The 16,741-nt window shown below is 41.5% G+C and overlaps 1 protein-coding gene across 4 annotated transcripts in view; it reads left to right on the top strand.

The window, feature by feature from the left end:
* Positions 1-16,741, top strand: part of PAMR1 (peptidase domain containing associated with muscle regeneration 1) — a 104,910-nt gene that overhangs the window by 37,241 nt on the left and 50,928 nt on the right. For all 4 annotated transcript variants that reach the window (XM_074276840.1, XM_074276841.1, XM_074276842.1 and 1 more), the window contains exons 3-4: positions 604-732; positions 15,073-15,187. In XM_074276840.1, coding sequence (XP_074132941.1) covers positions 604-732; positions 15,073-15,187 — 244 coding nt within the window. The remainder of the gene's footprint in view (positions 1-603; positions 733-15,072; positions 15,188-16,741) is intronic.

The raw sequence follows: 16,741 nt of genomic DNA, 5'->3' as shown, positions 1-16,741 counted from the left end.
AAAATCTTGGAATCAACAGGAGCTATTCCTATGAATCTAGTTCAACCCAGACAACATTAACCAAGGACTTACTATGAGGGAAAAGGCACTACAAAACCAGCATCTCTCTCTCGAGCATCAGTTTCTCCCTTTATCAAATAAGGTTATTGGACTAGAAGCCCATTAAGCTTTCATCTCTACATGTGACTGAGGATTTCCTTCTTTAATCTACTCACCCAGAGGTCATCCACATTCACCAGGTGACCTCTCTTAGGAAACTCTTCCTGATAGTAAATTATTCTCTTCTTCCCTCCTTCTCTCCTCTCTCCCCTCTCCCCTCTCCCCTCTCCTCTCTCCTCTCTCCTCTCTCTCCTCTCTCCCCTCTCTCCTCTCTCCTCTCTCCCCTCTCCCCCCTCCTCCCTCCCCCCCCCCTCTCTCTCTCTCTCTCTCTCTCTCTCTCTCTCTCTCTCTCTCTCTCTCTCTCTCCCTCCCTCCCTCCCTCCCTCCCTCCCTCCCTCCCTCCCTCCCTCCCTTCACCAACTCTGTCTCCCCCTCCTGTCTGTCTGTCTTTCTCACATCACACATGACCTCTTCCTTAATGAGTCTTTCTTGAATGTGTTCCAGGTTGTACCATCTTTGAGAACTGTAAGAGCTGCCGCAATGGCTCCTGGGGGGGCTCTCTGGACGACTTCTATGTGAAGGGATTCTACTGTGCTGAATGTCGAGGAGGCTGGTATGGAGGGGATTGTATGAGTAAGTACTCCGTGATAGCTGGAGCTCTCTTTCCTCTATTTTCCCCCAGCAAGACTGATTTTGGTCCCTTGCGTCTAGGGCACTGGGATGAATAATCAGAAAGGTCAGAGGCTTTTCAAGGTTTGCTGTAGCAGAGAGCCTCAGAACTCTGAGAGATGGTAGAGATCACCAAGTCATGTGGTTTGGTGGAAATAGTGGTGGCTATGGGTTCAAATCCTCATTCTGCCATTGACTATCCATGCTACCTTCAATAAGTCCCTCATCTCTCTCTCGAGCATCAGTTTCTCCCTTTATCAAATAAGGTTATTGGACTAGAAATCCATTAAGCTTTCATCTCTACATGTGACTGAGGATTTCCTTCTTTAATGCACTCGCCCAGAGGTCATCCACATTCTCCAGGTGACATCTCATAGGAAACTCTTCCTGATAGTAACTCCCTCTTATATCTACCCTTTATTCCTGTGGCTTCCCTGCAGACTCATGTATAACACGTATAATCCTTTTTCATGTGGTAGTCCTTGGAGTATAACCATCATGTCCTTTTCTAAATCTTCCTTTCCCTCGGCTTAATAGGCTCAGTTTCTTTTTATAGAGCCATAGTTTAGACCACACCATCAAGCCATCCTTCATTTTTCAGAAGTGGAAACTGAGGCTCAGTTACTTACCGCAGGTCCTGTAATCTTAATGTGTTTGAATATCTGCTGTGGAGCCATGTGATCTAGCTGCTGTGCCCTGGACTACCACAGAGCAGAAAGTGGGCAACATACATATTACCCACATCTTAAAGAGGGAAAACTTAGAGGAACCGAGGAAACAGAACAGCTCTAGTTTTGTTATTTATTATCACCAATTAACAAGTATTTCTTAACCATCTCCTATATCCCAAGGATTAACAGACATTGGAAATATAAACAGTTCCTGTCCTCAAGGAAACTTTATTCTATTAAAAGAAATATATGTGTATGTATATGTCTACATACATACACACATATAAATATATAAAATACATACAAAGGAAATGCAAAGTAATCTTCATTTCACTTCTCAGTAAACATTTATTAAGCACCCATGCAGCAGGCACTTGCTAAATACTGTGGTTACAAAAAGGCACAAGATGGGCCTGCACTTGAGCTTACAGACTAATGGGAGAGACAAGCTGCAAAGGAATATGCACAACAAGCTGCATATGGGATAAATAGGAAATAATTAAGAAAGGGAAAACATTGGAAGTAAGAGGTATTAAGGAAGTCTGGCTGTAGAAAGTGGGATTTTAGTTAGGTCTTCAAGGAAGCTAGGAAGGTCAGTAGTCAGAATGGAGAGCATTTTAGGCACGGGATACAGTTAATAGGTAATTATAGGGTAAAGGAGACATTCTCAGTTGGAAATGGAGTAAGGTGGGTGTAAAAGGTTTGAAAAGTCGGTAAGGACACAAGGGATTCTCCAAAAGGCAGGACAGAGTATTCCGGGCTGAGGAGATGAGGGATGTAATCTCAGTGTGTGAGGAACATCAGGAAGCACAACTGGATTGTAGAGTCCATGAATGAAGAGGAACGATGCTCTCCCTGAAGCTGTTTTCTCATCTGTAAAACAGAAGAATGGGCTAGATATTCTTTCAGCTCATCACTTCTAAATTTCCAGGAAACTTATTTCTCTCAGCTTGTAAATGCTGAGTGTTCTTAGCGCTAAATATGTGAATAGCAGCCATCCTTCACAGCAGCCCGGCTGAGAACATCCTATGGGACACGGGAGCTCTTTGTGAGGGAGGACATTGTTAAACCATTCTTTTTAATGCCCCCTTCTGGTTCTGCACTGTCCTCACACTAGAATTCTTAATGGACCATGTGATATTTAGTGACCGATGAGAACAACCGCTTCAAGGTTTACAAAGAACTTTCTCAGAGCAATTGAGAGCAGTGGGCAGGGCAAATATTATCTCCATTTATAGCTGGGGAAATGAAGTAATAGGGTTAGACCCAGAAGGCACCTAAGAAGTCTGATATTCCAACCCTGCTTGTGACAGATTGGGAAAACAAGGCATCCGGGAGAGAAATGGGGTCGTAGAAAATAATGTAGGGCAGACATTGAATGCAGTTCCGGAGGAGGAAACTGAAGACCAGAAATGTTGCGTCACACAGGGAGTAAGTGGAGGGCCCGCTCCTGGCTCCAAATGCACAGCTTTTCCCATCGGGCCGCCTGGTCTCTCAGATGTCAGGAGCACACAGAAAGGCACCACATCTTTCTGACTCTCAGACCAGTGATCTTTCTGTTTTACCAGAGACTGGAAAGGAAAGCTGCAGGGAAGCTTGGGGATCCGCTGGTCTACATTTTAATACATCAGATGCCAGGAGAAACTCTCCCCAAACGCATTAGATAGTTGCTTGGTTTTAGAGAGACAGAGAGAGAGACAGAGAGATTCGGAAAAAAAGAGGAGAATAAACAGAGGTGAAGCAGGAGGTACACAGAGACAGAGAAATGAAGAGAGACAGACAGAGACAGAGACACAGAGAGACAGAGAGACAGAGAGAGAGAGAGAGAGAGAGAGAGAGAGAGAGAGAGAGACAGAGAGAGAGACAGAGAGACAGAGAGAGAGAGAGACAGAGACAGAGACACAGAGAGAGATAGAGACACAGAGAGAGACAGAGACACAGAGAAAGAGATAGAAAGAAGAGAGACAGACAGAAACAGAAAGAGAGATGGAGAATGACAGTGAGAGACAGAGACAGAGACAAAGACACAGAGAGAGAAATGAAAAGAGAGAGATAGAAATGGAGGGAGAGACAGAGATAAGCAGAGAGACAGAGACAGACAGGGCAGGGGGAAGAGTTCAGCAAAATTAAGCAAAAGCTACCCCCTCCCACACCTCTGCAAATTCAAACCAAAGTACAATTTCGGGGCCAAACTCTATAGCCACGCAGCTTTCTGTTTCAGTCTTCTCACTTGAATTATTTCGGCCTTTATGTCGACTGGTTTCTGATTCTGTGACAACTTTCTATACTTTGTGGCAAAATGGCTTCTTTCAGCAGAAGCCCCCAACTCAGCATGTACCGCAGAGGGGAACAAGGACCTATTGAGAGGGTAAACTGCGTCACTTTGATCATTTAGCCACTAGATGGCGCCCTGAGCAGTCCTTTCAGAGAGCAGCTGGACAAGTGGCGATCCCATTAAATCCTTGCCCACTTCTGTTAGTCACACTAGTGATCATGTTTTTCTTCTAGAAAGTAGAAATCAAAATGGAAAAGAGATGTCAAAATTATGTTAATCCCTTTGCAGTCTCAACCCAACTAACAGAAAACTTCCTTTCTCCTTCTTTCCTTCCTTCCTTCCTCTCTCTTTCCTTCCTTCCTTCCTTCCTTCCTTCCTTCCTTCCTTCCTTCCTTCCTTCCTTCCTTCCTTCCTTCCTTCCTTCCTTTGTTCTTTCCCTCCCTCCCTCCTTCCTTCCTTCCTTTCTTCCTTCCTTTGTTCTTTCCCTCCCTCCTTCCTTCCTTCCTTCCTTCCTTTCCTTCCTTCCTTCCTTCCTTCCTTCCTTCCTTCCTTCCCTCCTTCCTTCCTTTTCTTTCTCTCTCTCTCTCTTCCCCCCCTCAAAAATTAGATTTTTGAGCCAATAGACATAAGTTCATCATCTGGTTCTTCTTCTTATTTTCCTTTTGATCTTAGGTAAATCACAATCTTTCTGACCATTGGTTTTAATCTCTAAATGAGTGCAATGGACTAGATTGTTTTTCAGTCTCTTGTGACTCACGAAACTAAAACTCACAAAATTTTGCTAATTTTTAAAATTCTACCATTATTAAAACCTCATTCCTTGGGCCATAAAATTTTCCCCTACTGAAAGACAAATGTTCCCAGGAGTTGCACATGAGTTTATAAAACCCTTTATGGTTGCTGGCTAAGGAGGTTTGGATGGAAATGGTGGAAGAGCATTGTGATGGAGTCAGTAGGGATCTAGGGAATGGGAAGGAGCACTAGGAGAAAGCGAAAGGTCAGAATTCACAGATAGCAATGATCACTTTGCCCGAATCTAACCCTGTTGTTATTGTCCTGGTCATGTTTCTGAGATTCTAATAACCGGGCCACTTTCCATTTGCTCATTTTGGCCTCTCTACCACCACAGCAGATTGCCTCCTGGTGGATGCAGCTGAGTAAAGTTTGTTAATAATATTGAATCATAGCTGCTGTGGTGGGGATTTCATTTTCCTAGAGAAAGATAATTACTTCCCTCTTGAACCTCAGATCACCCAGTATAGCCTAAGAAAGTAACATGAGTCAAGTGATGGAATATTTCAGTGCCATGTGAAATCCCAGAAAATCCAGGAGGGACAGGAACTGAATTCTAAAGTCAAGTCCATGTTTTCCCCTTAAAATGCTTGGCCTAGAAAAAGAAAGAACTATTTCTGACCTAATGGACCTACACTTATTTAACTTGGACCTGACACTGGATTTTTATCTTCCCTAAAGGGAAGAAGACTGGGTAAGAGAGAGCAGCAGAATGATATGAAAAACCACACCTCTAGCTTCATATTGAGCTATTGCTGATTCTCAAGATCCTTCAGGGACCCTTAAGACTCAGAAATCAACCCAAAAATGATTTGGGGTTTATGAGGAAAGATAACAGGAGAGATTTGCCCATTGTCCAAGAGATGACTAAAGATCTGGAAGAGGGAATCATGACCAATGTCTAAAAATATTCGCAGAGCCTGAACATGAAGCAGAGAGAAGATTGATATGGCCAACTCCAAGAGTCAGAGCCAAGAATGATGGGAATGAGATGAAGAGGGAAGGAGGGGGGAGAGAGGAGAGAGAGAGACAGACAGAGAAAGACAGAGACAGACAGACAGACAGACACAGAGACAGGCAGCAGAGAGAGAGACACGCACAGAGGGAGAGGGAGAAAGAAAAGAGAGACAGACAGACAGACAGACAGAGACAGAAAAGAGACAGAGACAAACACACAGAGAGAGGAAGACATATAAACAGAGAGACAGGGAGTGGGGATAGAGGGAGAATAAAAGAGAATAAGAGCAACCTTGACTAATGGAACTGAAGGCTATTGGCTTGTGGATTGGTGTCCCTCCCCCAGGGAGGCTCAGAAACCCACTGATTGAGCCATTGAAAAGGGGCTCATCTTGCTCCGGGTTCCTGTCCTTGGAGCCATGAGGGTCTCCAGTCTCATCCATCTGGGCTGCTGGAGGAGGCTTTCCTCATGAGCTTGAGGAAAAGAAGCAAGAAGCCTGAAAGTGATTCTTAAACTCTGGTTCCTCCACAGTGGACAAAGAGAACAAGACAGGAGTACGTGCACATGGCTACCTAGTGCAGGCAGACATGTATACGGATGCACATATCCTGGGTAGAATTGTGCTTGTGTCTGCACATGTGAACACTTGTTCTCATGTGAGTCGTTCATCTGTCTGTGTGTGCAGTGCCACCATGTGCACTTGTGAGTGCGTGCTAATGCAAATGTGTGTGTTCCTTGTACATATGAACCTATTGCATTGTACACAGCAGCACGTCTGTGCATGTTGTGCATGGTCCTTTCATTATAATAATAATAATTGTTAATATTATTATTATTAACTGAGGCAATTGGGATTAAGTGACTTGTCCAGGATCACACAGCATCTGAGGCTAGATCTGAACTTAAGTCCTCCTGACCTCAGGGCTGGTGTTCTATCCACTGTACCACCTAGCTGCTCCTTCCCTTATTATTTTTAAATTCACACTCTCCTCAGATTTGGATATGGATATATGCATAGATATTATAGGAATAAAATGAGCATTTTTGGAATACCTACTATGTGTCAGGCCCTGTGCTAAGAGCTTTTCAGACAGCTTGTTTTCTTCTCACAACAGGTGCTATTAATACCTGGAGGAAATCCAGGAAAACAAGTTAAGTGACTTTCCTAGGAAAGAACAAGTGGGAAGTATCTGAGGCTGAATTTGAACTTAGGCTCAGAGGCCTATCTATAGATAGATAAATGAATAAATAAAGGGAGGGAAGGAGGTTGGGAACTAAAAACTCATATATGTGTGTTGAAGGAGGTTGGGAACTAAAAACTCATATATGTGTGTTGTATATGTGTATTAATCCATATATACTCATACAAGTACATATGTATGAATATTGTATATATTATGTATGTAGAGTAATACACTTATATATTATATATATATATATTATGTACACATATATACATTATATATACATGCTCATACAAGTACATATGTATGAATATTGTATATATTATGTGTATATATTAATACATTTATATATTTTATATATACATTATACACACATATATACATACTCAAACAAGTACATATGTATGAATATTGTGTATATGTATATATATATAAATACATTCATATGTATTCTATTATATTATATAAATTTATATTTATATGTTATACATATATACATTATATACACATACTCATACAAGTATATATGTATGAGTGTTGTGTGTATGTTCTGTGTATATATATTAATACATATGTACATCTTATGTATAATACTCATACAAGTATTGTATGTGTTGTGTGTATGTATATTAATACATATACATATATTTATATATACATACTTATACAAATATATAAGTACTGTATGTGTTTTACATGTGTGTATGTATATGTACACATGCATACTGTTTCTATTTGTATCTCGTGTTTTATATATACACTAAGAGCCTAATAAATACTCCTTCCTTCATTCATATATTCATATATATACTTACACCCATAAATATGTGTATGTAGGAAGAAATATCTCCAGAAGAGCAATTAGCAGTGTGTGTTTGTGTGTGTGAAAATCCTTTGATATCTGAGAAATATTATTAAGGAATTCTTACAGCCTACTAGATTTAGAAAGTTCCAGTTAATTTATGGAGATTCCAAGGCACCTTGCCCTGGACCAGAGCCGGTCGTTATTGACTGTTTCTTCTTGAGTCCAACCTTTGTACCACTTCCCTCCTTCCACTGAGGACTTGGCTCTCCTCCCAGTCTCCTAGGTTCACTATCTCCTTGATTCTTCAATTTCCCATCATAGTCTGTTAGTTTCCCATTCTTATTTCCCATTTTTATCGATTGTGCCTTCACAAGGCTCACAATTATCCTCTCTTGCCATTCCCACAGTCTTTGCTGTGAATGAATGACAAAGTGTCCATTAGGTTATATTATGTGCCAAGCATTGACGTTCTAGTGGGACGTTCTTTTCTCTGGAAGAGCTCACCTACTAAGTGAGGAAGACAACATCTAAAAGAAAGCTCAGCAGCTGAGCAAAATCCTGGAAGCCCCAAGGGCACGGACAGTGCTCAGGGGACAAAGCAGACAGGAGGCTCTGGTGGTAATCCATCTCCTCAGAGGGAGCAGAATTGTTAATCCTCATGTCATTCAAACCATAGGAGCAGTCAAACACCCTAGTCAAGGGAAAAGAGAAAGAGGTAGGCCATCCTTCCTGCCCCACCATCCTACGTGGCTTCTAGGCCGCCCAAGCCAGAGAAGGTTAGGAACACTAGGGGGGACGGTGACCAGCCCTTTCCTGGACTATTTTAATAGTCTCCTAATTGTTCTCTGTTTCAGTCCATCTCTTCAATCCATTTACCACATAACTTCCAAATAGGTATTCCTAAAACACGCATTTGATCATATCACTTCCGTTGTCCCCAGTTTTCAGAGACCATTCCAGGATAAAATGGAAAATCCTCAGACTGACATGGAAAACCCCTAGCACAGTGCCATAATAGAAGACACTTTTAAATACTGATTGAGTGATTGATCATCTGTCTCCCAACTACCTTTTTAGTCCTATTTCATATTCTGTCTCTTCTTTTATTTTATTTTTAGTCAAATTAATCAAGTAGTTGTTTGGGATGTGCAAAGTGTATTTCCTACCTCCAAACCTTTGTCCAGATGGTCACTTATATTTTCAATGGATTCCCTTTTCACCCTTCCCTTGTGGAACCCCTTGCTTATCCAAAGGGAAGCTTACCCATCACTCTCTCTGCTTATCCCACGCTTGACAATAATCTGTGCTACCTGGTATACTCTCAGCATCTCTTCATCCAAGTACAATTAGCTGCAGCATGATACAAAACTGGATTTGAAGGTAGAAGACCTCATTTTAGGACCTGCCTTTACTATTTACTTACAAACTCTGAGACTTTGGTCAGGGTGACCTTTCTGGATTTGTCTGCTGCTTTGTAGTAGAATTTAGTGACTCCTAAAGTGGCTCCTAACTTTAAATCTAGGCTCCTTTGTTCAATGCTTTGTTTACGGGATAGAATTCTGGATTTAGATGGAAGAACTGAATTCAAATCCTGCCTCAGGTAACTACTGTTATTGCAGCTGTGTGATACAGACTATAGAGAAATGGGCTTGAAGTCAGGAAGCTCTGAATTTAAATCTGATCTAAAATTTTATTAACTATTAATCCTTAGCCTCAGTTTCCTCATCTATAATTTGGAAATAATCACAGAATTTAATTCATAGAGTTATCTTGGAGATAAATATTTTATTTATAAAATAACATTTCTACATTAAATATTACAGTAATATTTATCAATTTTATCAATATTTGTAAAATGATAATTGTAAAACTTTGTAAACATTAATGCATTGTATAATGCTGAGTGTTATTATTATTATTATTATTAATTTTATTTGCTTAGAAGAATATCAACTCCTTGAAAGCAAGGACTTTTTTTTTTATTTCTAATTTTGTATCACCAGCATCTAGTATAATGACTGCTATGCAGTAGGTACTAAATAATGATTGTTGAATGGAATTAGATTAAAAGAATAACTTGTTTTAATGCACCAAATCAGGTATATTTCCAAGCTGCTGAAATGATCTGAGTTTGAGCTCCAGATGGTGTCTCTATGCCCACGCTAGTTCTGGACTGAAGTGGCTGTTTTTGCCAATTCATGTGTCTAATGATGAATGCTATTAAAACCACAGCAAAAAGAAAGAGACCTTGGTCAATATGTGGGTCAGTTTAGTCAAAATGGTTAAATTCAGTAAAGGAGACAAAATTAATCATTTTAGTTTAAAAATGGCTAAACTGGTGGTGGGAAAATAATGGAGTAGGATTTCTGCAATGATCTGCTATTGAGTTTGCATCTCCCAGAAGTCAGTGTTAAGCCAAGTGCATGGCCTCTTTAGTAGGCCATTTTAACTTGTCTTTGGAAAGGGAGAACATCTCATTAGTAGTCAGATTGTGCTGGACTGGACTTAGCCACTTGTGGAGAAAATGAAGTTTCTATCCAGTTCCCAGCCTTCCTATTGTACCTTCAGTATTGATTGCTAATCAGGGGTCCTGGACGTGTCTCCCTTGTCATTGTTCCCTTTCCTGTGGCAGCATTGCTCCAATTAATCCAGTTTTCCCGAACAGAGATGAGATGACATTTTCTACTCTCTACTCTCCCAGAATAGAATGCAAACTCAAGGGCGGACTGCTGCATTTTAGTCTCTCTCTCTCTCATGTGTGTGTGTGTGTGTGTGTGTGTGTGTGTGTGTGTGAGAGAGAGAGAGAGAGAGAGAGAGACAGAGAGAGAGACAGAGAGACAGAGAGAGAAAGAAAGAGAGAGAGAGAGAGAGAGAGAGAGAGAGAGAGAGAGAGAGAGAGAGAGAGACAGACAGACAGACAGACAGACATGGAGACAAAAAGACAGAGACAGAAAAACATTGAGAGGGGGAAGGAGGGAAGGAAGGAAGAAGGGAAGGAGAGAAGGATAGAAGGAGAGAAGGAGAGGAGAGGAGAGGAGAGGAGAGGAGAGGAGAGGAGAGGAGAGGAGAGGAGAGGAGAGGAGAGGAGAGAGAGAGAGAGAGAGAGAGAGAGAGAGAGAGAGAGAGAGAGAGAGAGAGAGAATATAGAATAGAGCTTTGAACACAGCAGGTGCTTAATAATGCTTAATGAATAAATCCTTGGATTATTCTCTCTTTAACACTGAATGTTTACTGGGTTGTAGAATTCAAACTTAATTCATCTATGTCTTTCTAGAAGATACTCCTAAATGAGAAAAAGTCAAACAACCCCCAAAACAAGAATTGAAGTTGACTTTTTAATTCTCTTCAAATTCCATCCAGTCTAACCGATTTTCTTTTCTAAAAATTCCTGGGGGGTATGGATATTTTTTACCCTTTTCTTTTTGAGAAAGAAGATGTAAAAATACTCTGCAGAAGTGTTTTATGTCTCTCTGTCTCCCTTTTTTTCTCACCCAAAGGAAGAGAGAATCAAAATCTTGCTGATTGCTGTGGGCGTAAACTAGTGTCGGGAACCTTTCCAGCACTCCAGTTGTTTTGGAAAGAGAGGCGGGATGAGCACTTTTTGATTTGTATCAGGGAGGGAAGATGTTGGGCTATCCCTCTTCCTTGGGACTAGAGGATGTGTGCAGGATGTAAGAGCAAGGGGAGTCTGTCCTTCTCGCTCCAGAAAGCCTCCCCCCTTTCTAAAGCAAGCGGTCATTGGTAAATCTGAGCATGTCCCTCCAAGGCACTTCTCCAAGAGTTCCCTTCAGACTTAGGACCACCTGCTTGGTTGGCCACTGGTACTTCCTTGGCAAGGACACACAGGCTGTTTTCACTGTTCGGCTCTCAACAGAAAGGTGGTTAGTGTGCCCTCCCCCTCCATGTTCAGGGCTCCCCAAACTCCTGACCTTTCCCGTCCCTTGAAGAAGGAAGGAGGGGACAAACAGAACTAAAGGAGCCCCGTTGTCCAAAATCAAAATAAAAGGGAAACTCTCTCTGAGTAAATCACCAACCCCCTCCACAAACATACCTCGTGGTCTCCACCATCCAACACCCTCTTGCATCCAGCCCATTTCCAAGAAGTAGCTTTTGTCTCGGTTTGCTTGGAAGCTGCCACCGATCCTGGGGCCAGGCCTTTCCTTCCCTTCAGTGTGGGAAGGAGGATTGTGGTAGGCTTAGGAATCAAAGCTGCATCTTAATGATATGGGCAAGGGTAGCGATATTATGGAAGAAAGAAAGCCAGATTTAGAGACAAGAGATCCTAGGTTTCATTGCCCCCCTCACTCATCCTATACTTCCACTCACCCAGGTTCCTTGGAGCCATTTTCAACTTCACATTCTCCTTCACCTCCCACACCCAAGCAGCAGGCACATCTTGGAGTTTCTACCCCCACATCGCCTCTCATCTGTTCCATTTTCTCTATTTCCACGTCCCCTGCCCTAAAACAGAATTTAGTTGGAAGGAACCTCAGTGGTCGATAAGTTCAATATATACCTTAAAAAATCCCCATGATGGCACAGTTAATAAGCAGCTGTCCAAGGTCTACTTAAACATATCCCACAAGAAGGACCCACCAAACCATTCTGTTCTTGGATCTGATGTCAAATCTTTATTCGCTTCTTTGCCTCATTCCCTCTTGTTTGGATTTCTGCAATGGTCCATTCCTGGATTTGGGGGACGCAGGGGATTCTGAAGGATGTAGCCTTGTGTCTTGAAGGGCCAAAGTGGAAAATATTCCTAACTCATAGAAAAAAAATAAATAAGAGAACACATATCAAAGTTTATCCAAATTCTGATTTGACAAATGAGGAAACTGAGGTCCAGAGAGGCTGAAATCCCCAAGATTACCTAAGTAGAAGCAAGTGGTCTGGCTCTCTTTTCCCCATGTCTCTGTTTCTAGTAGATTTACAAAGACAGTTGGGGAGTGTGGACTTGGGCTCTGAGGGAGCTTCCAGTTTCTAAGGGGGCCCAAAGTATCCAAGAAGCATTTTTCTTGTTTTGTCCCTCGTGTGGCATCTCATTTTACAAGCTCCACAATAGGCAGGGGAGGAATGATGGATGTGATTTGTCCAGGGAGAGGGAAAGGGAGAAAATGAGTTTTGTTTTTAATGAGGATGTTCACTCAAGCCTATCTGTCCCTTGGGGTGGGAAATCTTACTTGTGTGTGTGAATTGGAAGGGGAGAGAGAGGTGGTATGGACTGGTTCGGAAAATCCTAAGTGAAATTCACTTCCCTGATTTCATTCTTAAAATGCTGAAGCCCTTTGGAGACCCGAGTTCTAGTCCCTGTTCCATTGACTATTGCATGACATCAAACAAATCATTTTATTTCTTTGTACCTCAGTTTTCTCTTCTGCAAAACAAGTGATGATGAGAGCAGAGATGGTAGCAATTATACCTTCCTCCCAAGCATTATTGCAAGGGTCAAATGAGGAAACATATAGAAAGTGTTTCATCAGCCTTAAAGCCACATATAAATGTTAGTTATTTTGAACTGAAAGGGGCTATGAAATCCAGCCCCTTTATTTTATAAATGAGGCGCAAAGAGTTTGTGAATCAGTCATTGATTTAGTGCCCATTATGTATCAGGTTTTATGCTGAGTTCTGGCAATACAAAATGAGACAATCTCTGCCCTCAAGGAGCTTCCAGTCTAATAGGGAGACAACAAGCAAACAAGTATAAACAAAACAAGCTGTATAAAGGGTAAGTAGGAAATAATTAATAGTGAGAAGGCTTTAGAATTAAGAAGAGTTGGGAATGACTTCTTGAAGCAGATGGGGCTGAAAGGGAGCCAGGAGAGCCAGCGGGTACCGATGAAGAAGGAGGACATTCTAGGCATGGGGGAGAGAGCCAGAGACGAGAGATGAAGCGTTTTGATTGTAGAACAGCCAGGAGGCCAGTATCACTGCACTGGAGATGAGGTAGGATTTATATGGTGAAAGGAAGGTCTAAGAAGACTGGAAAGAGATGGAGATGGGGTTGAATTTGGAAGGGTTTTGAATGCTAGGCAAAGGATTTTGCATTTGCTTCTGGAAATAATAGGGAGCCACTGGAGTTTATTGAGTAGGGGTTGTCATGGTCGTTAGGACAATCGCTTAGAATGGAGGATGGATTGGAGAGGGGAAAGACATGAGGCAGGCAGGTCTCTCAGCAATATTCCAGGTGTAAGGTGATGAGGGCTTGCACTAGAATGAAGGCAGAGGCAAAGGAGCTCCAAGATCTTTCCTAGCTTGAAACTCCATGACTCCTTCATTATCCTATATGACTGTGGGAAAGCCATATAGCTCCATTTTATATATGAATGGTTATGGGCAATAGTTTCAGCTATATGATGCTCCAGTTATTGAATTGGATATCCTGAATTACCCAGGACATTTTGAGGTTTGTGCCTCTGTGGTGGGGATTTGTTTTCCTGTCACTTTTAGAAAGATAGTGAGTTTCTGCTGTCTATAACTCCATTCACCAAATTGTATCTGATTGGACACTTGGTAGGATTTTTTTGAGCTGTAGGGCAGGCTGGTAAATTGTCCACCAGTCATGATACCAGTCCCCAAATGCGTGATCTTGGACAAGTCATATACCCCTTTTTGGCAGAAAAAAAAAGCCTGAGGCTCTGAGAGTGGTCATTATGGAAATAATCTTGCTGTTGATTATACATTGTTGTCTGTAAGCAGAGATTTCTGGGTTTAGGCCACAGAAGCTCCTAAGTGTCTACAGAAGGCATCATGCTGCTCTCTACCCTGACTGCTTGTCAGAGATGTTGATGAGATTGTTACTTTGGTATGGATGGACCTAGATGCTCTCTGAAGGCCCTTCCAAACATGAGAAGGAGATTAAACACACTTAAACATGCCAAACACCACAAATATTAGCTCATTTAAGACTCCTAACACCTCTGGGAAATAGGTACTATTATTATTCTCATTTTCCAGTTGAGGAAACTGAGACAAACATAAGTTAAGTGGCTTGCCCAAGGTCACATAGCTAGTAATTATCTGGGGCAGGAATTAAACCTAGGTTTTCATAATTCTAAGCCTAACACTGTCTTTTTGTGGGTGGGTATCTGTCTTTCTCTATCTCTCTGTCTATCTCTGTCTTTCTCTCTCTCAATGTGTGTCTCTACCTTTATCTCTGTCTTTACCGTGTAACCTAGATGCCTCTAGACAAAACATGGTAAAAATAGGAAAGGCAATGGATTTGAGGTCCGGATCTGCCACTTAGTAGCTGGATGAGCTCTGGCAAGTCTCTTCATCTCACTAAGTCTTAATGAATTCCCTTATCTGTAAAGTGTCAGGTTAAATTATCTCTAAGATTCTAGCTTCAAATCCTAGGATCTCATTTACCAGCTCTAACTATGAGTTTAGACAAGTTCATTCATCCCCATTTTGCAGATGGGGAAATTGAGGCTCAGAGAGGTCCATAATATTTGCACTGTTTACCTCAGTGACATTGCAAGGAAAGAACTTTTTAAGCCACAAAGTTTTATACAAATATGAATTGTGATGATCTTTCTTCTCTTCCTCATTCTACTCTACTTTCCCATAAATTACTTGCCTGTGGCTCATCACCTTACATAATTTCTACTCTCTCTTTCCAGGGTGTGGCCAAGTCCTGCGGGTGCCCAAAGGACAGATTCTACTAGAAAGTTATCCCCTGAATGCTCACTGTGAGTGGACCATTCATGCTAAGCCTGGGTTCATCATCCAGCTAAGGTATGTGTACAGTCAAGGGCCAATTTCGGAAGCCCAGAGATCTACAGAAGTAATTAATGGCTAAGGAGAAGGAACCAGTGGGCTTGAACCTGGTGACCCCTGGGAAAGGACTGTTCCCGCCAGGATCTTAATAACTACATAAAATAATATGTATTGAACCCTCCTTTCATTCCCTGTGATTTTATGGCTTCCACTCTGACTGCAACTCGCCTTGATATCATCCTCTGACTTCAATAATTACAGTCTCCCTTGTGCTAAAATGGACCTTTTGAAGGATTTTCTCATTCACTCTACCCCATCCCCAAATCTGAGAATCTGCAAGTATAGTAACTTTCAATAGAGAAAGGCTTTCTAACTGTGAACGTGCAGTTTGTAATAATACAGGTGGAAGTTTTATTAAAGAAGGAAAGAAACGAAGTGGAAATTAAAGAAGTAGCCACTATTAATGATGACTGCAATACTGTCATCAAAATAGTTGACATTGAAGGTTTGCAAAGCGTTTTACCTACAGTATCTAGCTTTATTTTCTTAATGCACAAGGCAAGTGCTATTATTATACCCCTTTTACAGAAGAGCATACTGAGGCCTGGAAAGATAGCTTGATTTGTTTGTCATGTAGTTAACAGGTATATAAGACACTATTTAAACTCAGAACTTCATGGTGCCAGGTCCAATATTCTATCAACAAACAATACTAGAAATAATAATAACTAGAATTTATATAGTACTTTAAGGTCTGCAAAGTGTTTTGGAAAATTGTTTAATTCTATTCTTGGTATATGGGTGCTATTTCTATTCTTATTTTACAGAACAGAAACTGAGGTGGGTAGAGGTTAAGTGCCCTGTCCTAGATCACATAGATAGTAAGGGTCTGAGGGTGGATTTGAACTTGTTTTCCTGACTCCAAATCTAGTGTTGCACCACCTACTTGCCACTATATCCTCTCTCCAATGTCATTGTTCTGGGTAAGTGGTCTCACCTGGAAGAGATCATTCTTTACTAATCTTGTCTCAGCTTCATGTTCCCTTCTTAACAAGAAAAGATGAATGAGGATTGATTTCTGTCTTTTCTTTTTCTCTCTTTCTCTTCTCTTCTCTTTCCCTCTCCCTCCCTCCCTCTCTTTTTCTCTTCCTGTCTGTCTGTCTCTTTTTCTCTGTGTGTATCTCTCTCTATCTCTGTTTATGTCCCTCTCTCTCACTTTCTCTTTGTCTCACTCTTTCCCTATATATGTGCGTGTGTGTCTCTCTGTCTCTATCTCTCTATCTCTGTCTTTCTCTTTCCTTTCTTTTCTCTCTCCTGCCCTCTCTGTCTTTGTCCCTCTGTGTCTCTCTGTCTCTATCTCACTCTGTCTTTTTCTCTCTCTGTCTTTTGTGTGTGTGTGTGTGTGTGTGTGTGTGTGTGTGTGTGTGTGTGTGTCTTTATCTCTCTGTCTCTGTCTGTCTGTCTTTCTCTGTCTCTATCTCTTTCTTTCTCTCTTTCTCGGTGTGAGTGTCTCTATCTTTCTCTATTTCTGTCTTTCTTTCCCTTCCTGCCTTCTTTTCTGTTGGTATCTGT

The sequence above is a fragment of the Sminthopsis crassicaudata genome, chromosome 6 (genome assembly GCF_048593235.1).
Source record: "Sminthopsis crassicaudata isolate SCR6 chromosome 6, ASM4859323v1, whole genome shotgun sequence".
In the NCBI taxonomy this organism is placed as follows: Eukaryota; Metazoa; Chordata; class Mammalia; order Dasyuromorphia; family Dasyuridae; genus Sminthopsis; species Sminthopsis crassicaudata.
Note: the sequence above shows the minus strand (reverse complement) of the source record. Positions and strands in the feature narration are given on the sequence as shown.